The 24426-nt window shown below is 42.8% G+C and overlaps 1 protein-coding gene across 1 annotated transcript; it reads left to right on the top strand.

The window, feature by feature from the left end:
* LOC139406183 (interferon alpha/beta receptor 1a-like) lies at positions 1-19427 on the top strand. The gene is made up of 8 exons (XM_071148684.1): positions 1-186; positions 7403-7529; positions 9245-9432; positions 13896-14056; positions 14928-15081; positions 15242-15399; positions 15554-17491; positions 18609-19427. Exons 1-7 carry the CDS (start codon positions 135-137, stop codon positions 15893-15895), a joined length of 1182 nt encoding a protein of 393 aa, XP_071004785.1. The 5' UTR covers positions 1-134; the 3' UTR covers positions 15896-17491; positions 18609-19427.
* Positions 19428-24426: the final 4999 nt, after the last annotated feature.

The following is a 24426-nucleotide window of genomic DNA, read 5'->3' as shown; positions in this document are numbered from 1 at the left end:
GTTCCATTGAACCGGGAGCAACTCAACTGGCCACAGCAACTAAAGCTGGGATTGGGAAAATGAACGATCTGTGAAGGTAGTTTTTTTGGGAAAAACGTACCGTTGGATTACTTGTTAAATAATCATTATTCATCATGAAGGTGGGCTTTGCACTCGTTCTCCTCTGGTCTCTCCCAATAACCAATGGTAAGTACAGCAACTAGCTAATTTAGCTGTAGTTAGAGATCCCTTTTTTTTTTTACATATTTGTAAATCTTTATTTAACTAGGCAAATCGGTTAATGACAGCCTACCCCGACCAAAACCCTCCCCTAACCAGGACAACGCTGGGCCAATTGCGCACTGCCCTATGGGACTCCAGATCACCAGCTGGTTGTGATACAACCCGGGATCAAACCAGGGTCTGTAGTGATGCCTCTAAATCAAATCTTAATGGTCACATACACATGATTAGCAGATGTTATTGTGAGTGTAGCAAAATGCTCGTGCTTCTAGTTCCGACAGTGCAGCAATATCTAATATGTAACCTAACAATTACACAACTACTACCTAATACACACACATCTAAGTAAAGGAATGGAATAAGACTATATTTATATGGATGAGAAATGACCGAGCAGCATAGGTAAAATGCAATAGATGGTATAAAATACAGTATATACATATGAGATGAGTAATGCAAGTTATTGTAAACATTATTAAAGTGACTAGTGATCAATTTATTAAAGTGGCCAATGATTTTAAAGTCTGTTTGTCGGCAGCAGCCTGCCTGTGTTAGTGATTGCTGTTTAACAGTCTGATGGCTTTGAGATAGAAGCTGGTTTTCAGGCTCTCTGCGGTGTGGTAATCCTAACCCTAGCACTGAGATGCAGTGCCTTAGACCGCTGCACCACTCGATAGCTACATTAGGACGACATTTGGGATTAGCTATATAGATGTTGGCCCCAATGTTATATCGATACAATTGTTACGTTTTCGCGTCCAATTCACTCTGGAGTGCCAGGGTTCATAAATTCAGAGCGCACACTTGACTGGACTGCAGAGCCCTGACCTCAACCCTCAACCCTATTGAACACCTTAGGGTTGATCGGAGCGTTCCGACATCAACCGCAGTCAAGTACCCAAGCTAGAAGAGCTGATTGTGTTGTGTTCATGTTATCTAGAGGGATGGTGCCTGTGCTGCTGGCAATAATTGTATTGTGGGTTTTTTTGCCGACGTTTACTGACACTGGTCATATTCAACAGGTGTTGAGTGTTTGTAAACAGTTATTCTGCACTCCGGCGCTCAGACGAGAGCGCTCTGGAGTCGGAATAGATGGCCAGAGTTGAATTCACGAACGCACAGCTCGTCCTTGACTCCCGGTTCCATTACACAGGGTTAGGATTGGATTGCCACTCAGCCATATTTCCACGTTACAGTGCTTGTTAACGGAAAACAGCTACCTGTGCTAATTAGCTAGCCATCAGTGTCTCCGAACACCTGTGTTTAATTCAACAAAGACAGACGCCGAAAATGTGTTTTCACTGAAAAATACTGTCGGCTGCAACTGTGTTAATCTTTAAACCGGTGTACAGTAAGTATATTTTGCGTTTGTTAAATTATTGATGTGATATGACAGTAAAGGGATTTGTTGCTAGAACCATACCGGAATTGTGAATCGATTCACGTTTATACGGAGTATTTGGCTGTTTTGTTTTCGAGACAATTTGCGCTTTAAACAAAACCTGTACATTAATTTGGACTAAGGATTAGCCAAATACACCACAGTCTGTCGTTTCCAAATGGGCGCAAATTTAATCTGAATAGGTAGAACGAGCAAGGAGGTGGGCAGAGCCTAACAAGCGAGCTCGAGCCTATTGGCACGTTCAAGCATGTATTTTCAAAATGGGTTTGGCGACTGCCAGGAGGGCGCTATTTGCCCGAATGCATAGTGCCAACTGTAACGTTTCGAGCAAGAATAATGGGTTGGGCAGTTTTTCATGGTTTGGTCAAGGCCCTTTTTAGTTCCAGTGAAGGGAAATCTTAATGATACTTATTTATTTATTTGTTCACCTTTTATTTAACCAGGTAGGCTAGTTGAGAACAAGTTCTCATTTACAACTGCGACCTGGCCAAGATAAAGCATAGCAGTGTGAACAGACAGCAACACAGTTACACAGTTACACACGGAGTAAACAATAAACAAGTCAATAACACAGTAGAATTTGTATTTATTTTTTAATTAAAAAAAATAGTCTATATACATTGTGTGCAAAAGGCATGAGGAGGTAGGTGAATAATTACAATTTAGCAGATTAACACTGGAGTGATAAATGATCAGATGGTCATGTGCAGGTAGAGATACTGGTGTGCAAAATAGCAGAAAAGTAAATAAATAAAAACAGTATGGGGATGAGGTAGGTAAATTGGGTGGGCTATTTACCGATAGACTATGTACAGTGGCAGCGATCGGTTAGCTGCTCCGATAGCAGATGTTTGAAGTTGGTGAGGGAGATAAGTCTTCAATTACAACGACATTCTAGACAATTCTGTGCTTCAAACTTTGTGACAACAATTTGGGGAAGCCATCTCTTGTTTTGGTATGATAATGCCCCCATGCACAAAGTGCGGTCCATTTAGAAATGATTTGTTGAGATCGGTGTGGAAGAACTTGACTGGCCTGCACAGAGCACTGACCTCAACCCTATTGAACACCTTTGGGATGAATTGGAATGCCGACTACGAGCCAGGCCTAATCGCCCAACAATCAGTCCCCAACCTCACAAATGATCTCCTGGCTGAATGGAAGCAAGTCCCTGCAGCAGTGTTCCAACATCTAGTGGAAATCCTTCCCAGAAGAGTGGAGGCTGTTATAGCAGCAATGTTCCAACATCTAGTGGAAATCCTTCCCAGAAGAGTGGAGGCTGTTATTGCAGCAAACGGGGGACCAACTCCATATTAATGGCCATGATTTTGGAATGAGATGTTTGATGAGCAGGCGTCCTCATACTTTTGGCCATGTGGTGTGTATTTTCAAATGTCTTTCATGAGGGAGGATAATTGAAGAAACAAGTACAATAGACCTTTCAGTTAGTGTTTTTACTGATATCAATTTTGTTTATGAATTAAGTGATTAAAACAACTCCATTACCAAAATTGTTTATCGAATTTATGAAAAATTCGGTAGCGGAATTTCTGCAATTGGCTACATTTGGAATTTATAGTAGTCACACCATCGTTGGGTTCACAAGTTTGGACAGCACAGTAGAGTACATTACTGTACAGTACACAGTAGATCACACGACTTGAGTACACTGTACTCTACTGAGCTGTACTGTGGTGTACTTAGATGTCTATGCTTCGTTCAGATTTGGTCCGGAACAAAAAAAATTCGTCTTGTTTGGATGCAGAGCTCATTTAGAATAATGCCCAAGTAGGCAAAAGGAGGATATTGCATATTTATACCTTTTGTGTACTTACTTGGGTCTACGCTGTCGTTGACGTATTTTATAAGGAGCACATGCGTGTTGAAGTTGAGAAAAATGTAGGCGGCGCACACAAAGAAATTTAGGAACACAATGCAAAATATTTGCGCTAATATTGCTAGAATACTTAATTGTTCCAGGCGCATTGGTGCTCCTAAATAAAACATTTTTTTTATCCTGGTCACACAGCATAATATTTAGTCGCATATGTGAGTAAAGTGTTCCCACTGTAGAGCCCTGCATGTGCTACATCACCATGAAGAGAATAACATTTATAATTATGCATTTCTGTGTAGTACAGACCAGGGACCCATGATTAAATTCCGTTATCGCAACTCTGTCACTGGGTGTAAATCCACTTTATCTACTGTAGTTCAATAACCAAAATATATATTTTCAGAGTCAATGTGTCATGTCATAGCTAACGCCCCTTTCTTTCTGCAGATATGGTTGAATTCGGAGCAAATATTTAAGACTATTTGGAGATGTTAAAAACGAATGGAGATTTTACTGAAATTCTCTCGCCAGACTTTGCATCTGCGCAGTTCTTCCACAACAATTTAGGCAACAGGGGTCTCGATCCAGGATGGGATTGAATGTCTCCACAGTGACCAATAAACGTAATCTTGACATCTAGCCACTTAGTTAGCAAACCAAATGCATAGTTGGAGCCCCTGAGCTGGATATAATTTGACACATCTTAGATTTCTTATTGTTATACTTGGTTTAGCAGGCATCCTGGCTGTGTAGGCGGCACCCCCCACGTGCGCACTAAAAACGCCTAAGAACTGTTGCAATTTACCTAGACAGGTGTGCGCCTTTTCAAATCTTGTCCAGTCTATTGAATTTACCACAGGTGGACTCCAACTTGTAGAAACATCTTAAGGATGATCAATGGAAGCAGGATGCACCTGAGCTCAATTTTTGAGTCTCGTAGGCAAAGGGGTCTGAATACTTATGTTTTAGAAATAAAATTGTAAATAAAATGTGGAAAAATTCAAGGGTTCTGAAAACTCTCCGAATGCACTGTATCTATTGCTATTAGAGGTTGACCGATTTAATCGGAATGTTAAATTTAAAAAATAAAACCTAGCAGGGATGGTGGTTGCACATGAAGTATCCAGGTCAAACAACATAATGATCATTCATTGCTTGCGTGACATGTACACAATCAACAAGTGACACGTTTGCTAACTTTGGTTAGCTATGTGACAAAAAACCCAGCTACTGTTATAAGACAAAATTAACCAAGCAAGATGACTAAACCGACCGGAGAGGATATTTAGACCATTGTCTTTCGCGTGTAATAAGCCTGCTGTTTTTATTTTAACGCAGTCATCTGAGCTTTCATTTGAAGCATGTTCATATACGTGGCTTGTTTTGGATCATTTGCAAAGACATTGTGTTAGTGTTTAAATACTGGAGAGTTGAGACCAAATCACGGACGCTGGACAGAGTGGATTTCAGTTGTAACAAAAGACAGTTTTAATGAGTCAGAGATATCTTGTCCCGCAGTTTTACGTGCACGGATCTAGTTCATACAACTCGGCAAGGAGTCAGGTGAAAAAGAGGCCTTATACAACGGTTACATTCATTTTTATACATAGAATAAAGTAGGTGGAGTCTTGTCGTTTCGGTCTTCTTGACTGGTCGGAGGGTTGGAGGCGGGCCTTGCTCTAGCCAGAGCAGAGCCTTATCCTGAGCATCCGACCAATAGAGGGGGTCAGTCTTGTGGCTGGGTGTATGTGTTCTTGCGACGGAATGTCTTTGTTTATATGAGCTATGTGTATGAATATTTATATAACAATTGGCAACTTTATTGTAGTCAAATTTTGTTCTCGGGTTATCGCAGTCACAGAGCAACCAGATAAAACCATGTGATTTAATGTTTAGCGCAAATCTTCTAATGGATGAAGTGATGCGGGAGGCCAAAATAAGCATCTCACGATGCGCTTAGCTGTTCTGCAAGGGGTCTGAGGCAGCCGTTAGATCACGAGTGTTTTCAAGTGCAACTTTAAGAACTATGTTTTTTTGTGGAAACTGCTCTGACATTTAACAATGCTCCAAACGATGAACTGAACCCTTAACACGCTCTTGGGAAATCGGGCCCAGCTCTCAAACTCTGCTCCCAAATGTTTTTGTAAATGTGGGAATTAAAATGTGCTTTTTTTTGCAGAGTTGGACAGCTATGTACAGCATGACTAAGAATATTTGTAGTTAAAGAATTTAGCGAACCTATCCGATGTAAGGTGTTTCTCATTTGTTACGGTGTTCGTATCAGGAGATGTATACACAACTTTAAGCTACATAGTAATTTGACAGAGGTAATGAACTGTCCATTGTTCAGTATAGCAATTGATAAAACAGGACCATGTTGGAAAAACAAGTTTATGTGAATATTACACAGGTAAACTAACTGTTACAGAAACCAGGAATACAGACCGGCTGTATGTTATGGTACCTACTGACCAAAGAAGATGTTTTAAAATCTATTCATTTTTTTTCAATGAATATATTGATAAAATAAAGGTTTAATAGAGAAATGCAGGCAGGGACAACATTGCTACAAGACAAAACAGGTCACTCAATCAAGCCTAATGGTGTTGTAAGTATAAAATCAATGCTTGCTTTCATAAAATCAAAAAAGCTTGAAAAGGCAGTGAAATTGGGTAGGATGAATGCAATACATTACTTTCTATGCAGCATAACACACATTATTGTGGGAGCATCTCTAAGACTATGAATTTGGCTGTTTTCTTTTGTTAAGGTTTGAATCCTAAGCAATAAACCAACATAGCCACTTTAGTAGATCAACGTTGTGTGCTGGAAATCCTTTGTAGAGCATGGGTGGAGTACGCATTGCGGTGCTCAGGAATTCTCTTTTTTGGCTTCAGACCCATGCTTACTTTTAACTTAATGTTTTTTTTTGTTTTTAATACTCTACATCACATTCCCAGAGTGGGTTCTCTCTTTTTGTTTTGTCATTATTGTGTGTAGATTGCGGGAAAATCTCAATTTTAGAATAAGGCTGTGTGAACCAAATGTGGAAAAGTCAAGGGGTCTGAGCACCTTCCAAATGCACTGTATAATGTACATTTCTACGTCTAGGTGGGTCACATCATTAAAAGTACCAGAGCCCACTCTGGAAATTTGACATGTTTGAAAAAGTATATATTGTTAAACAAACAGTATCCCAAAAAAATAAGATAAATCAAAAAACATTATTACATTATTTTTTTTATGTTGAATAAATGAATGTGGAAATTATTTCAGAGTCTAGACATACTCCTTATTTGAGAGAACACAACAAGGAGTTAAAATGACGCCAATATGTCTATCATGTACGTGTTTACAGATCATTAGGGTCTTAAATGGCCACTTTAATCATGTTTAAATTATAATAATAATAATAATAATAATAGTTTGCTACAAAGGTAAACAGCATGTTAAACATCCTTCCTCCCAATGCTGTTCCTATGTGAGAATTACAAGAACATTCTGACATACTGAAAATATTTCTCGCTGGCGTGGAATCGGCCAATAGAAACGCTGGCGTGGAATCGGCCAATAGAAACGCTGGCTAGTGAGGTCACTGCTAGTGAGGTCACTGTCATTGTTGCCAGTCAATTGTTTATTTCTCACCACAGGGGTGTGTTTGCTTATTTGTTTTTCAGAGATTTTTAAATATGGGATCAATTCCTCTTTTTTTGTATATTTCATATTGTCCACAGGACATGTGAATTGGTGGCTGGCTGTGAAGTAGTGATGAAATGCAAAGCCTAAACTATGCAAATGTTGAGGCTATTTTAACTTCAAAGTTGCTGCCGAATCAGTTGCTTATATCCAACTCCCATCATGTAACATGTAAACAACACGGTACCAAACAGTGAAGAACTATTCAGTGACCCGGTCTGCCTGTCTTACTCTCTGTGTTCCAGTGCTTGCAGAGCTGCCTCAACCTCAGAACCTGACTCTGCTCACCCTGAACACACAGTATGTACTGACGTGGGACTGGGACCAGACGACCACAGGCAACTCTGTTAGCTTCACTGTAGAGTACATGGCGTAAGTCACCAGATGCACTCACACCACCCCCGCAGACCCCTCCTACATGTCACATACTGTAGTTCACCTCCCCCTCCTAGATGTCACATACTGTACTGTAGTTCACCTCCCCCTCCTACATTTCACCTCCCCCTCCTACATGTCACATACTGTATTTCACCTCCCCTTCCTACATGTCACATACTGTAGTTCACCTCCCCTTCCTACATGTCACATACTGTAGTTCACCTCCCCTCCTACATGTCACATACTGTAGTTCACCTCCCCCTCCTACATGTCACATACTGTAGTTCACCTCCCCCTCCTACATGTCACATACTGTAGTTCACCTCCCCTTCCTACATGTCACATACTGTAGTTCACCTCCCCCTCCTACATGTCACATACTGTAGTTCACCTCCCCTTCCTACATGTCATACTGTAGTTCACCTCCCCCTCCTACATGTCACATACTGTAGTTCACCTCCCCTTCCTACATGTCACATACTGTAGTTCACCTCCCCTTCCTAGATGTCACATACTGTATTTCACCTCCCCTTCCTACATGTCACATACTGTATTTCACCTCCCTCCCTACATGTCACATACTGTAGTTCACCTCCCCCTCCCTACATGTCACATACTGTAGTTCACCTCCCCCCTCCTACATGTCACATACTGTAGTTCACCTCCCCTCCTACATGTCACAAACTGTATTTCACCTCCTACATGTCACTTAATGTATTTCACCTCCTACTACGTGTCACTTACTGTATTTCACCTCCTACTACATGTCACATACTGTAGTTCACCTCCCCCCTCCTACATGTCACATACTGTAGTTCACCTCCCCTCCTACATGTCACAAACTGTATTTCACCTCCTACATGTCACTTAATGTATTTCACCTCCTACTACGTGTCACTTACTGTATTTCACCTCCTACTACATGTCACATACTGTAGTTCACCTCCCCCTTCCTACATGTCACATACTGTAGTTCACCTCCCCCTCCTACATGTCACATACTGTGGTTCACCTCCCCTTCCTACATGTCATACTGTAGTTCACCTCCCCTTCCTACATGTCACATACTGTAGTTCACCTCCCCTTCCTAGATGTCACATACTGTATTTCACCTCCCCTTCCTACATGTCACATACTGTATTTCACCTCCCCTCCTACATGTCACATACTGTAGTTCACCTCCCCCTCCTACATGTCACATACTGTAGTTCACCTCCCCCTCCCTACATGTCACATACTGTAGTTCACCTCCCCTCCTACATGTCACAAACTGTATTTCACCTCCTACATGTCACTTAATGTATTTCACCTCCTACTACGTGTCACTTACTGTATTTCACCTCCTACTACATGTCACATACTGTAGTTCACCTCCCCCCTCCTACATGTCACATACTGTAGTTCACCTCCCCCTCCTACATGTCACATACTGTATTTCACCTCCTACATGTCACATACTGTATTTCACCTCCTACATGTCACATACTGTATTTCACCTCCCCCTCCTACATGTCACATACTGTAGTTCACCTCCCCCTCCTACATGTCACATACTGTACTGTATGTCACCTCCATGTCACATGATACCGTATTTCACCTCCTACACCCAAACAGTGACTTGTCTGCTTTATTTTACCACCATGAGTCATGATCTGGTATTAGGCCAAGACTGCCTCTCATCACTGACCCTCTCGCTCGCTCCCCAACAGGAAGTACAAGATGAAGATGAAGAAGAAGAAGAACTGGAGCCGTGTGTGTGAAAGGACCACACGCACCCGCTGTGACCTCACAGGTTCTAATCTGCGCTACCTGGGCGTGTACGTGCTCCGAGTCCAAGCCAGCGCAGACGGAGTCAACTCACACTGGGTCAACAAAGACTTCTGCCCTCATAAAAACGGTGAGAGGAATGGGAGAAGGCAGACAGACTTGGGCACAGATGAAAAAATAAACTAAATGAGAGAAGAAAATAAACACAGTTGCAGACAGTCACATTTAAACACCGCCACACACACACACACAGCCAAACGCGTGTGTTGATTGAGCTTTCAGAAGTTGTAAAGGCAATCAAATCTATTGGTAATAAGAAAGCCGGCTGGTCCGGATGAATTGAACCCTAATTTTTCAAATAATGGGTGCAGAGATTATTGCTGCCCCTCTCACTCATATATTAAATATTTCATTGGTGAGTAATACCATTCCTAAAGTCTGGAAAGCAGCCTACGTCATGCCTTTACGTTAAGGGTGGAGATCTGTCCCAATTGGATAACTATCGTCCCATGTCTAAACTGTCTGCACATCCAAACATTTAGGAAAAAAAACTGAGTTGAGTTTTTTTCAGGTTCTCAATTCCAGTTGGGTTTTAGAGCCCAGTATGCTGCCCTACCAAGCAAAAAGGCAGTACCTGCTCATAGTGTGGATCTGAGGAAAATGGCTTTTATTTACCTTGGTTTCACAGTAACTTTATACAGTAACTGTTAACATGACCCCAATTTTCACCACAATACAATACAATAGAGGCAGGATACTTGTCCACATGATTAAGCATGTATTTACTGTAGCAAAAATGACTAACTCATTTTTGACCAAATGAGCAGTTACTGCCAGTTTTGCTTGGTAGGACAGTATAGTACAATTACTGCAATAATGTTGGTGATTTTCTAGATGCTCACTTTCTATCGACTTGTCAAAGGCCTTTGACACTGTTGACCACGCCCTGCTGTTGAATAGACTAAATAAAAGTTTAAGTGTTGATGCATTGTATTGGTTCCAAAAACGACCTTTATGACAGAACAGTGTGTAGCACAGCAGGGTATGGAATCTGAGTTTCGAAGGCGTCCCCCAGGGCTCCACTTTAGGTCAGATCTTTTTTACACTATATAAATTACACAGGGAAGACTGTTGACTCTGCAAATCTCCATCTGTATGCTGATGACACAATGACTTATTCTTGCACATCTAATATTGAGATCGCTTTTCTGGACTTATAGTTAGTTGGCTGTTGATGTTATTCAGAGACCTCTTTTCAAATTGAAGCTTGAGCATTTTTTTTTCTTATATTTAGCAGATGGAGTCACTTTCAGATTTTAACTATGAAAGGCCAGCAAATTGATAGGGTCACCTCCTATAAGTATCATGGGAATTAGTTGGATGAAAAGCTGAATTTTTAAAACAGCACATTGATAACATTGACGAAGAAACTGTAGTTGCAATTGGGTTTCTATTTTAGGAACAAATCTTGCTTTTCAATGTCTGTCAAATTATCTTGTTCAAAGCACTTTGTTATCGGTCCTCGATTACAGTGATATTGTCTATATGCAGGCCTCCACAAGTACCTTAAACTCTGGACACAGTGTATCATGGTGCTTTAAGATTCGAAACAAATGCTACATCAATTACCCATGGTGCAATGTACCTCTCTCGCCACCAGGAGGCTAAAGCACTGGTACACTTTTGTATACAAAGCATTGATGGGACAACTCCCTTTGTGTCTCTGTTCGTCGCTTACCAGATCAGTCACTCAATACAGTCTTCCTTCACAGTCGCTGCTGTCCTTGTCTGTTCCTAAGGCTAGAACTGAGGTGGGGAAAGCAATATTTTTCCCCATAATGCCTTCATCCTGAAATATGCTTTGAAAGATATTAAAGTTATGGGAGTTGGTGTCTTTGCCCGTTTTTAAGACGCTGATCGACGACACTTTTTGTGATAGCTGCAGTTGTTTCTAATCTTCAAATGGATTAGAGAGCATCCTTCTGCCTGAGCTATGTTGTTAATGTACATTTTTGAAGAGCGTGGGGTCTAGGATCGAGCCTTGGGGTACTCCCTTGGTGACCGGCAGTGGCTGAGACAGCAGATGTTCTGACTTTATACACTGCACTATTTGAGAGAGAGTCAGTAAATGAGGCCAAAGACCCCTCAGAGACACCAATCCACCTTAGCTGGCCCACAAGTATGGAATGGTCTACCGTATCAAAAGCTTTGGCCAAGTCAATAAAAATAGCAGAACAACATTGCTTAGAATCAAGGGCAATGGTGATGTCATTGAGGACCTTTTTAAGGTTGCAGTGACCCATCCATAACCTGAGCGGAAACCAGATTGCATAACCGAGAGAATACTATTGACATCAAGAAAGCCAGTCAGTTGATTATCAACAAGTTTTTCCATCACTTTTGATTAAACAGGGCAAAATAAAAAATTGGCCTATAACAGTTAGGATCAGCTTGATCTCCCCCTTTTTAAATAAAGGATTAACTGTGGCTCCCATCAAAGCAATGGGAACCTCCCCAGAAAGGAGAAACAGGCTTGGCAATGATAGGTGTAAGATTTTTTTTTTTAAAGAAATGGTCTAATCCATCTGACTCACGTTTTTTAGGGGGGTCAAGTTTAAGGAATTCCTTTAGCACCTCGGACTTAGTGACTGCCTGCAGGGAGAGACTTTGTAGCGGGGCAGGGGAAAAAGAGGGAGAAGCATCGGGGATAGTCGCTTCAGAGGGGTGGGAGATGAGGAAATGTTGGACGGGCAGGGAGGCATGGCTGAGTCAAATAGGAACCCTGACTTAATGAAATGGTGTTTTTTTTTTTTTAAAGCTCAGCCATGTTCTTGTCAGTAACAACCACATCAACATTAAGGGACATAGGCGGCTGTGAGGAGGCAGGTTTATTCTCCAGGTCTTTAACCGTTTTCCAGAACGTCTTGGTGTTAGACCCACAGAGCTAGAACTGCTCCTTAAAGTAACTAACATTGGCCTTCCGGATAGCCTGAGTGCACTTATTTCTCATTTGCCTGAACGATAGCCAGTCAGCCTGAGGATGTGTGTGCTGAGCCTTTCGCCAAATGCAATTCTTGAGGTGGAGTAACTCTGCAAGATCGCGGTCGAACCAGGGGCTGAACCTTTTTTTTTTTTGTAATTCTCATTTTCTTTATGGGGGCGTGTTTGTTAACAATACCATTGAAAATATCAAAAAAGAAGGTCCAAGCGCCTTCGACAGAGGGGATGTCTCTATACCATTTTACAGATATAGTTAGTATGACAATTCCCAGATGTGGTCCTAAATTTGCCGAAGTATACACGCAGAGGACACTATTTCCGTACTTTAGGGCCCATAATGCAATTCCTCAAAAAAGGGGGTGTGGCTTCACAACATTTTCAGATTTGATGTATTTGGTGGAAAATATGCAGCCGAGGTCTGACGAGAGAGGATACAAATTCATTGCTTTAACTAATTATGACAAATGTTGAGTAAGTCATAAAGTAATTACTTTTCAAATACGTTACACATTTTGTTAGCTTCGCTATCCTTACGAACCACATAGCATATTACAGCAGTATGTACCGGTATGTTAGCTAGCTACCTAATGTTAGTTGGCTACTAATACATCGGACTTGCCAGTATATCAACTATATGCTATTTAATTTAGTTAAGTTGTGTAGTCTTAGTGTGTTGTCAGTGGACATTGCTATTTCGCTCTGGTGATCTTAAAAAAAATATTATAATAATAATTTAAAAAGCATGATTAAATTGTTGCCAGCAGCACAGTTGGTTACCAACACTCTAGATAACATGAAACCAGCCTAACCAGCTCTGCTAGGGCGAGTAAAATGGTCAGAGTGAAGTGTTCTCTCATTTGTGTCTGGATGTAGCTAGCAAGCTAGCCAACATTAGCCAGTTACAACGGCAGCCAAGCACCCAAGCTGAGGTCAGAACACTTGGATCAACCCTAGCCCTCCACCAGAGCGTCCAGTGTGCGCTCTGAGCGCTTATGAACAGATAATCTATCTGACAACACTCTGAATTTAGGAACGCCCAGAGCGTGCTCTGCCACTCCCAGATTGAATTTAAGAACACGGCCAAAGTTGTATGATGTCCTAGCTAATAATTTGTTATTCTAACAATCTAGCAAGTGGTTGCAAAGCAACAGCATCAACTTCCGGGATAGACGGGTCAAGCACTAGTACGCTCAACTGAAAGAATACCGTTTAGTTTACAGTATAATAAAAATTAACAAATAGTATGTAGTGTATATACAGTATGTTAGTGTGGGTATTCGAACACAGCTTTTGTATTTTTCTGTAATATTTTCTGGACACGCTGCTATTTCCCTGTTTTGCCTTCTTGCCAGGTCGCCCCTCACAAAATAGGCTTTTTACCTCAATGGGTCTTACCTGGTTAAATAAAATGAAAATATAACTCACACACAGCGACACGCCAACACGCACAGCCACCCTCACACACAACTAGCACAGAGACCGTTAATCTGTCCTTCACCAAGAATCATTCCCAGGACTCTGGAGTTGCCTGTATGGCGACTATTGATTATTAGTGAGTTTATTTAGGTCTTCTCTGTTCTTCCCCCTGTCTAGCTTCGTTGGGCCCACCGTCCAGGGTGGAGATGGCTCCTGTGGGGAACCTGCTGAACGTGACCATCTCTGACCCCCTGACCAGCACCCAGCACTCCATGAAGGAACACGTCTTCTACCTGGACTACCGCATCCTGTACTGGAGCCGCTTTGATGACCCTCAGGTACTGGCACAACCTTCTGCCTTGTTTTGTGGCCTCTAAAGACTTGTGGGCCTCCCCTCAGTAACCCTGGGACTGCTATCACCTGGGCCTCCCCTCAGTAACCCTGGGACTGCTGTCACCTGGGCATCCCCTCAGTAACCCTGGGACTGCTGTCACCTGGGCCTCCCCTCAGTAAACCTGGGACTGCTGTCACCTGGGCCTCCCCTCAGTAAACCTGGGACTGCTGTCATCTGGGCCTCCCCTCAGTAAACCTGGGACTGCTGTCACCTGGGTCTCCCCTCAGTAAACCTGGGACTGCTGTCACCTGGGCCTCTCCTCAGTAAACCTGGGACTGCTGTCACCTGGGCCTCCCCTCAGTAACCCTGGGACTGCTGTCACCTGGGCCTCCCCTCAGTAACCCTGGGACTGCTGTCACCTGGGCCTCCCCTCAGTAACCCTGGGACTGCTATAAAATACCAGAAGCTACAACATGGTGTAACAATAAACTTAAAGATAGGAACACAAATGTGTTCTAATAAGGCTTTCAATGCAGGTAACTGGTTGGTGCTCTGTATTCTAGAAGGTTTTGAAGTGTTCTATGATGGTGATTTGTATTCTGGAAGGATGTGAAGTGTTCTATGATGGGGCTCTGTATTCTAGAAGGTTTTGAAGTGTTCTATGATGGTGATTTGTATTCTGGAAGGGTGTGAAGTGTTCTATGATGGGGCTCTGTATTCTAGAAGGGTTTGAAGTGTTCTATATTCAGATGAAATGCAAAGTTGTCGTTCCATGTTCTCTGGAACTCTTCCAGTTGAAACAAGTAGTAGTGCAAGACAGGGCAGCGTATCACAACACTGTCTGATTTTATAACGTGTTCTTATTGGATGTTCAGGGTCTGAAGCCTAAAGTGTTGGACTCTAGCAACAACCTGGTGACGCTGCCTGAGTTGGAGGCCTGGACGTGGTACTGTGTCATGATCCAGTCTCGCTACGACTACTACAACAAGACTAGCAGCTACACAGAACCCCAGTGCATGCAGACGGAGGGTAGGAATGAACACTTGACACTAAAGACTTGGAGATTTGTTTCCAAATTGCTTGACAAATTACCTACCTGTATAATGTGTGTGTAGAGATGCCAGAGAGCGTGTTTTACAGGAGTAATTGCATAATAAGGCCACTAAAGTGTGACTGTTCTCGTCCTCAGGTGACACCCCGTACGGGCAGATCTTCCTGTACTTCCTGGTCTCCATGATGGTGTGTTTCCTGCTCGTGTTGCTTTCCTCCTACGCCTTCTTCAGGTTCTACAAAGTCCTCAAAAACACCTTTTACCCCTCTATCCAGCTGCCTGCACACATCCAGGAGGTAGGCCTCACAAACGCTTACTCAACAGTAAACAGCATAACAGTAGTATCCAGGTGTACCGTCCATCCTCTTGGTTGGTGGGTGTATCTGTGTGTTTAAGGGTGGTTGGGAATAAGTAATGACAATTTATCTTTCTCTCTTCCCCTCCCCCCAGTACCTCTGTGACTCCTTCCCCGGCTCCGACATGCCCCGCCTCCTCACTGCTGATTCAGAGGCGGAGCTGTGCTGTGATAAGCTGACCATCTGTCCTGAGGTGGTGCTACTGGAGATACACGTCCATCCTCCCCTCACAGCGCCCCCCTCAGAGCTGGGTCAGGACAGCGACAGGCACATCTGCCAGGACAGCGGAGACTCTTTGATCTGCTCCACAGAGGGAGGCTCCACCCAGCAGGGTTGTAGTTGTGGGGAGCCAATCAGGACAGACCAGGAAGTGGATTCCTGGCAGACACTGGCGCAGGCCAAGATGGAGGAGATGGGGAGAGACGTCATATCATGAAAGTCCAATATTTTTGGAAACTTGTCTGTTGACATGTTTAACATTTTGGGACTATCAAATACCAAAATCTTTTTTTAATGGATTATTTTATTTATGCAGCAGGATGGCATGTTATTCATGTGATTCTGGCCTTTTAGTATACCAGTACACTGTCAACTGCCTGGGTTGGCCTGGGAATCCCATGTTTTTTAAGGGTGTAGAAACATGCATAAAAAGTGTCAGATTTGGTATGGAGGCCCATTGACTTTAAGATGTCTAAAAGACCGCAGTCCACCTTTCTTTTCTATGACTTGGGTATAGAAGCTGTTCAGGGTCATGTTGGTTCCAGAGGTGGTGCACTGTGGTTGCTCGAGTCTTTCACAACGTTTGGGGCCTTCCTCTTGACACCGCCTGGTATAGTGGTCCTGGATAGCAGGGAGCTCTGCCCGGGTGATGGACTGGGCCGTAATCCGTGGTGGTTTGCCCTGCCACATCTGAGTGCCTGTTGTTTTTATTTTTATTGTGTTACTTTTAGAAACATTGAATTAGTTTTGTCCTTTTATGATTCTTATAGAATCTGACATCAGGAAGTGTCATGTTTTCTTATTATTTGACTTCATCTTTGTTTTGAAAGGTGCTTTGGTCCGACTGTTACTGGTTGGACCCCTGAGTCTTAAACAAGAACTAAATCCCTGAAGGTCTATGTTCATTGATGTCTCTCTTCCTCTTTCTGATGGTTTGTTCGCTGAGGTAGCAACGTGGGGACTTGCTCTTGACACCGCCTGGTATATTGGTCCTGGATGGCAGGGAGCTCTGCCCGAGTGATGGACTGGGCCGTACGCACCCCGCATTGTAGCGCCTGGCGGTCAGGTGGCTTGTAGTTGCCTTTCCAAGCGGTAATGCAGCCAGTCAAGATTATTTCGATGGTGCAGCTGTAGAACAGCCTCCTGAGGTGTAGAGGTGCCGTCATGCCCTCTTATCAACTGTGTGTATGGATCTTACGTTCTTAGTGATTTGGACACTGAGGAACTTGCTTCACTACCGCCCCATTGATGTGGATGGGGGCGTGTGTTCGCCCCTCCGTTTCCTCTAGTCCATGATCAGTGTCTTGCTGACGTTGAGGGAGAGGTTGTTGTCCCTACACTACACAACCAGGTTTCTGAACTCAGCCCATATAGGCTGCCTCTTCGTCCTAAGTGATAAGTCTTACCACCGTCGTGTCGTCAGCAAACTTGGTGTTAGACTCGTGCGCGGCCATGCAGTCATGGGTGAACAAGGAATACAGGAGGGGACTAAGCACACAGCCCTGCGGGGGCCCCGTGTTGATGGTCAGTGTGGTGGATGTGTTGTTGCCTACCCTCACCAACTGGGGGCGGCCCATCAGAAAGTCCAGGATCCAGTTGCAGAGGGAGGTATTCAAACCCAGGGTCCTGAGCTTGGTGGTTAGCTTGGAAGGGACTATGGTTTTGATTGCTGAGCTGTAGTCAATGAATAGCATTCTTACATAGGTACTCCTTTTGTCCAGGTGGGTGAGGGCAGTATGGAGTGCAATAGAGATTGCGTCATCTGTTGGGGTGGAATGCAAATTGGAGTGTGTCCATGGTGTCTGGGATGATGGTGTGAACCATGACCAACTTTTCAAAGCATTTCATGGCTATAGATGTGAGTGCTACGGGGTGATTTGCCAGCTAGCCAGTGCAAACTCTGAGGATGTGGCCTGGTATTCCATCTGGCCCCGCGGCCTTGTGAATGTTAACCTGTTTGAAGGTCTTACATTGACTATGGAGAGCAAGATCATACATTAGTACTGAACAGCTGGGGCTCTCATGCATGGTTCTGTGTTGCTTACCTCAAAGCATAAATGCATTTAGCTCCTTTGGTAAGCTTACGTCGCTGGGCATGTCGCGGCTGGATGGATTTTTAACTTTTAAAAACATTAATTTGTTTGTTCTTTATGGAATCTGAAATCAAGGAAAGTGTCAGCGCGAAAACATACCTTATTATTTGACTTCATCTTTGTTTTGAAAGGTGCTTTGGTCCGACTGTTACTGGTTGGACCCCAGAGTCTTAAACAAGAACTGAATCCCTGAAGGTCTATGTTTATTGATGTCTCTCTTTCTGATGGTTTGTTTTCTGAGGTGAAAATCCCCTGTGGAACAAATTAATCTTAGAGGTTTTGCACTATTCATACAAAATTTTGTCAAAGTTAAATTATCAGCATCATTTGGGATAAAAAGTGACATAAAACAAAATGCATCCAACAAAACCATACATTACATCTGTCAAAGCCTCAAACACAGCCAATGCAAATGTTTGTCTATGCTTTATCATACCTAGCTGACATCTGACGTAGCATTATAGTTACCTACTGTAGGCTTACAAAAGTAGTCCTGGTGAGTCTTGTGCACAAACAATTGTCGCATTTTACAGTAACACACCTACTCATTCAAGTTTTTTTTTTTTTCACTGTTTTCTACATTGTTGAATAATAGTAAAGACATCAACTATGAAATAACACATATGGAATCATGTAGTAACCAAAAAAGTGTTAAATGCAAATCAAAATATATTTTTGATTCTTCAAAGTAGCCACCCTTTGCCTTGATGCCAGGTCATCTGATGCAGCATTCCGTCACTCTCCTTCATCAAATAGCTCTTACACAGCATGGAGGTGTTTTTTTTGGGTCATTGTCCTGTTGAAAAACAAATGATAGTCCCACTAAGCGCAAACCAGATGGGATGGCGTTTCGCTGCAGAATGCTGTGGTAGCCATGCTGGTGAAGTGTGCCTTGAATTCTAGGACATATTTCCACCAGTCTAATGTCCATTGCTCGTGTTTCTTGGCCCAAGCACGTCTCTTCTTCTTATTGGTGTCCTTTAGTGGTGGTTTCTTAGCAGCAATTTGACCATGAAGGCCTGATTCACGTAGTCTCCTCTGAAAAGTTGATGTTGAGATGTGTCTGTTACTTGAACTCTGAAGCATTTATTTGGGCTGCAATCTGAGGTGCCGTTAACTCTAATGAATTTATCCTCTGGGTCTTCCTTTCCTGTGGCGGTCCTCATGAGAGCCAGGTTCATCACAGCAGAGGTAACTCTGGGTCTTCCTTTCCTGTGGCGGTCCTCATGAGAGCCAGTTTCATCACAGCAGAGGTAACTCTGGGTCTTCCTTTCCTGTGACGGTCCTCGTGAGAGCCAGTTTCATCACAGCAGAGGTAACTCTGGGTCTTCCTTTCCTGTGGCGATCCTCATGAGAGCCAGTTTCATCACAGCAGAGGTAACTCTGGGTCTTCCTTTCCTGTGACGGTCCTCATGAGAGCCAGTTTCATCACAGCGGATGATGGTTTTTGCGACTGCACTTGAAATGTTCTGCATTGACTGACATTCATGTCTTAAAGTAATGAAGGACTGTCGTTTCTCTTTGCTTATTTGAGATGTTCTTGCCATAATACGGACCTGGTGTTGTACCAAATATGCTGTACAATACTGAACATGCTGTAAACTATTGCTTCCAAATGGAGTTGAATTCCTATTAAAGAAAGTATCTCTCATCTCATACCCCTTGCCCCAGGCCTTTTATTGTATACTGACACTACCTTTTTGTCCCAGATCCATGATGTGAGCTTGACCTCTGTTACATTTGTGAAGGAAACATTATTCACCAGTGAGTAACAACCACGTGTGGCTGTGAGTATGTGCTGCTACATGTACACAGTCACTAACGTTTGGCACTGTACTGATTTCCTGTGTAGCCTGTTTCTTTATCATTAATCACACTGGGGGGGGGGGGGGGATGTGAACGTGCTGCAGCAGGGTGAGAATTACAACAGAACACAATGCAGCGTTGTTTTTTTTGAGAGCGCTTCTTGTCAACGTGACAGAAGGATAACATAGTAAGGTTAAATCCGTGATGTGTTACGGTTGATATGGTTACTTAAGTCAACAACTAAAGTAGGGAGGTTGGTTGGGTGAATAATGTCAACGTCTAGCAACACAAAGGTTGCATGTTTGAATCACCTCATAGAAAACATTTTAGCTAATTAGCAACTTTGCTTACCATAACTCTTAACCTTAACCTGATTCCCCCAGCCCCTAGCCTAGCTAACGTTAGCCAAAATAAATTTCAATACGTAGCATATCATACGAATTGCATTTTGAAACATATATGAAATGGACAACTACATATGAATAAAAACCATACGTAACATATGATACTCATTTGAATGTTACAGCTTTACGTTTACTATGTTCCGTCTACCCCTGAGTCCAGGTTGGAAGGACCTGTGGAAATGGAGGGGAGAGAGGCTGTCAAGATCAGGGATGGAGATGTTTTATGTGAGTCTGGAAGGAGAGTTTACAGTCTAACCAGACACCTAGGTATTTGTAGTTGTCGAGGAAGAGTCTAGGAAGAGTCTTGGTACTTCCAAACGTCTTCCATTTAAGAATGATGGAGGCCACTGTGTTCTTGGGGACCTTCAATGCTGCAGACATTTTTTTGGTACCATTCCCCAGATCTGTGACTCGACACAATCCTGTCTCGGAGCTCTACGGACAATTCCTTCCACCACATGGCTTGGTTTTTGCTCTGATTTGCACTGTCAACTGTGGGAGCTTATACAGACAGGTGTGTGCCTTTCCAAATCATGTCCAATAAAAAAAATTATAATCAGATCCTCAGAGTTCTTTGCCATGAGGTGCCATGTTGAACTTCCAGTGACCAGTCAGTATGAGGGAGTGTGAGAGCGACGACACCAAATTTAACACACCTGCTCCCCATTCACACCTGAGACCTTGTAACACTAACGAGTCACATGACACCGGGGAGGGAAAATGGCTAATTGGGCCCAATTTGGACATGTTCACTTAGGGGTTTACTCACTTTTGTTGCCAGCGGTTTAGACATTAATGGCTGTGTGTTGAGTTATTTTGAGGGGACAGCTAATTTACACTGTTATACAAGCTGTACACTCACTACTTTACATTGTAGCAAAGTGTAATTTCTTCATTGTTGTCACATGAAAAGATATACTCATATTTACAAAAATGTGAGGGGTGTACTCACTTTTGTGATATACTGTATGTAAACAAAGTATTTCCGATTTTAATTTTATTAGATATATATATATAGAAGAAAAACATTATTTAATCAATTTTGTAATATTTCTGTAACAACAAAATGTGGAAAAGTCAAGGGGTCTGAGTACTTTCTGAATTCACTATATTTATTATGCTGATCTCTTCAGATTTAGGATGAAAATATTTACTTTTTTCATTGAATAAACTATTATTTGCAGTTCACTGAAAGTCTACTTTCAATGTAGAAAGCTAACAGCCACAACGGGTTAAAACTATGATGTACAGTAGTCTCTATAACTGAACAAGGCAACTCTATAACTGAACAAGGCAACTCTATAACAGAACAAGGCAACTCTATAACAGAACAGGACATCTCTATAACCGAACAAGGCATCTCTATTACAGAACAAGGCATTTCTATAACAGAACAAGGCATCACTAGAACAGGACATCTCTATAGCAGAACAAGGCATCTCTATAACAGAACAAGGCATCACTAGAACAGGACATCTCTATAACAGAACAAGGCATCTCTAGAACAGGACATCTCTATAACAGAACAAGGCATCTCTAGAACAGGACATCTCTATAACAGAACAAGGCATCTCTATAACAGAACAAGGCATCTCTAGAACAGGATATCTCTATAACAGAACAAGGCATCTCTAGAACAGGACATCTCTATAACAGAACAAAGGCATCTCTAGAACAGGACATCTCTATAACAGAAGAGGACATCTCTATAACAGAACAAGGCATCTCTAAAACAGGACATCTCTATAACAGAACAAGGCATCTCTAAAACAGGACATCTCTATAACAGGACATCTCTATAACAGAACAGGACATATCTATAACAGAACAGGGCATCTCTATAACAGAACAAGGCATCTCTAGAACAGGACATCTCTATAACAGAACAAGGCATCTCTAAAACAGGACATCTCTATAACAGAACAAGGCATGTCTCTCACGTCCTGCTCTACAAGTCGGTACTGATCTGGATTCTCTCACGTCCTGCTCTACAAGTCGGTACCGGTCTGGTTTCGGCAAGAGAGCTGCGAGTGGTTCATATGTCTAGTTTTGACTATAAATCAACCACAGGAATGTTGATGCTATTCATTTCACACACCTTCCACAACAGCTTTCTCGTGTGTTGAAGTGTACTACCGCTCCAGGCAGACTAAGAAGTCTCAGTTTCTTATGTTGTCCTCCACGTCTGCTTATTACTGCACTATAGCATCCAACATTACTGTGATGCAGAAGTACAACTTGAAACGTGACACCATTCTGGTCTTGTGTTTCTCAGCGTCTGCTACGCTGCCCAGACCTCCCAACGTGACCGTGCAGTGAACACTCCATACATCCTGAGATTGGACCGCTCCCTTGACATCCAGGACAACGATACAAGGCGGCGTTAGCGGAAGAGGCCCTAAACATTTTAAAAGACTCCAGCCACACAAGTCATATATGGCACGGCACGCGGTACCGGGAGCGCCAAGTCTGGGACCGAAAAGGCTCCTGTGAAGTTTTTACCCCCCAAGCCATAAGACTGCTGAACAGTTCATCAAATGGCTACCCGGACTATTTACATTGACCGCTTGTTATTTTGTTTTGCGCTAATTCTCATGCGCTGACCCTATTCACACTCACTGGACTTTACCCACTTACACATACTACACTGACACTCCTTCACACACACACTCTACACACGCTCACATACACAAAACAGGCACACTCACTGGACTTTACCCACTTACACATACTACACTGACACTCCTTCACACACACACTCTACACACGCTCACATACACAAAACAGGCACACTCACTGGACTTTACCCACTTACACATACTACACTGACACTCCTTCACACACACACTCTACACACGCTCACATACACAAAACAGGCACACTCACTGGACTTTACCCACTTACACATACTACACTGACACTCCTTCACACACACACTCTACACACGCTCACATACACAAAACAGGCACACTCACTGGACTTTACCCACTTACACATACTACACTGACACTCCTTCACACACACACACACACACACACACACACACACACTACACACGCTCACATACACAAAACAGGCACACTCATGCATGTTGACGCCACACACACTCACACATGGACACACTTTCACACTCTTCACATACGCTGCTGTTATTCGGTTTATTATCTATCCTGATTGCCTAGTCACTTTTAGCCCTACCTACATGTACATATTACCTAAACTACCTGGTACCCCTGCACATTGATTCGGAACTGGTACTCCTTGTGTATAGCCTCGTTATTTTATTGTTATTAACTTTTTTTATTTTTTGCACATTTTTCTTACTTTTTTTTAACTGGTATTGGGAAAGGGCTCGTAAGTAAGCATTTCACGGTAAAGTCTACACCTGTTGTATTTGGCACACGTGACAAATAACATTTTATGAACTTTGATTTGATTTGAATCACTCCCTAACCAATCACAATGTCACGTTCAACGTACCAAACACTTTGTGAATACACTCGTAGAAAAAAAGAGTTCCAAAAGGAGAAACTCTTTTTGGTTCCGGGTGGAACCCTCTGTGAAAAAGGAACACATGGAACACAAAAGGGTTCTCCTATGGGGACTGCCGAAGATCCTTTTCAGTTTCTAGATGGTACACTCTTATTTAAAAAAAGGTGCTAAGATCCTTTCTTACTCCGGGACTGTAAAGAGTACATGTTTATTTGAGGAAAACAGAGGAGAGGAGCGACTTCTCTGGGGAGATGGACAACTCTGGCTCATACAGCACGTACTGAGATTGAGGGCAAGGGTCAGATGTCTAGCTGGTCCTGGCTGAAGTTCTATCCTTATCAACACGGTGAGGCCAACAGCATCCGTTACCCGGACAATCACACTGTGGCTGTGTCCAAGCTTTTGTTTCAGCCCAGCTTCAACACACCTGATTCTAATAACTGTGGTCTAAAATAAAGACTGTTTGTTGATCATTTGAATCAGGTGTGTAAGTGCTGGGCTGGAACAAAGTTAGCCGACAGTACAGACTAAAAACGGAGCTTGCTCACAACTGCCATATGTTGTTGTTCAGAAGGCTGGGGTGTAACCATGACAGCAGATTGTGTTCCTGTGTTACAGTGGCCCTAAAATCGTACATTTGGACAGATTTCCACCAGTCTAATGTCCATTGCCTGTGTTTCTTGGCCCAAGCAAGTCTCTTCTTCTTATTGGTGTCCTTTAGTAGTGGTTTCTTCGCAGCAATTCGACCATGAATGTCTGATTCACGCAGTCTCCTCTGAACAGCTGATGTTGAGATGTGACTGTTACTTGAACTCTGTGAAGCATTTTTTGGGGCTGCAATCTGAGCGTATCCTCTGCAGCAGAGGTAACTCTGGGTCTGCCTTTCCTGTGGCGCTCCTCATGAGAGCCAGTTTCATCATAGCTCTTGATGGTTTTGCGACTGCACTTGAAGA

The sequence above is a fragment of the Oncorhynchus clarkii genome, chromosome 3, assembly GCF_045791955.1.
Source record: "Oncorhynchus clarkii lewisi isolate Uvic-CL-2024 chromosome 3, UVic_Ocla_1.0, whole genome shotgun sequence".
Classification (NCBI taxonomy): Eukaryota; Metazoa; Chordata; class Actinopteri; order Salmoniformes; family Salmonidae; genus Oncorhynchus; species Oncorhynchus clarkii.
The sequence above is the reverse complement of the archived record's forward strand: the minus strand, read 5'-3'. Positions and strand labels throughout refer to the sequence as shown.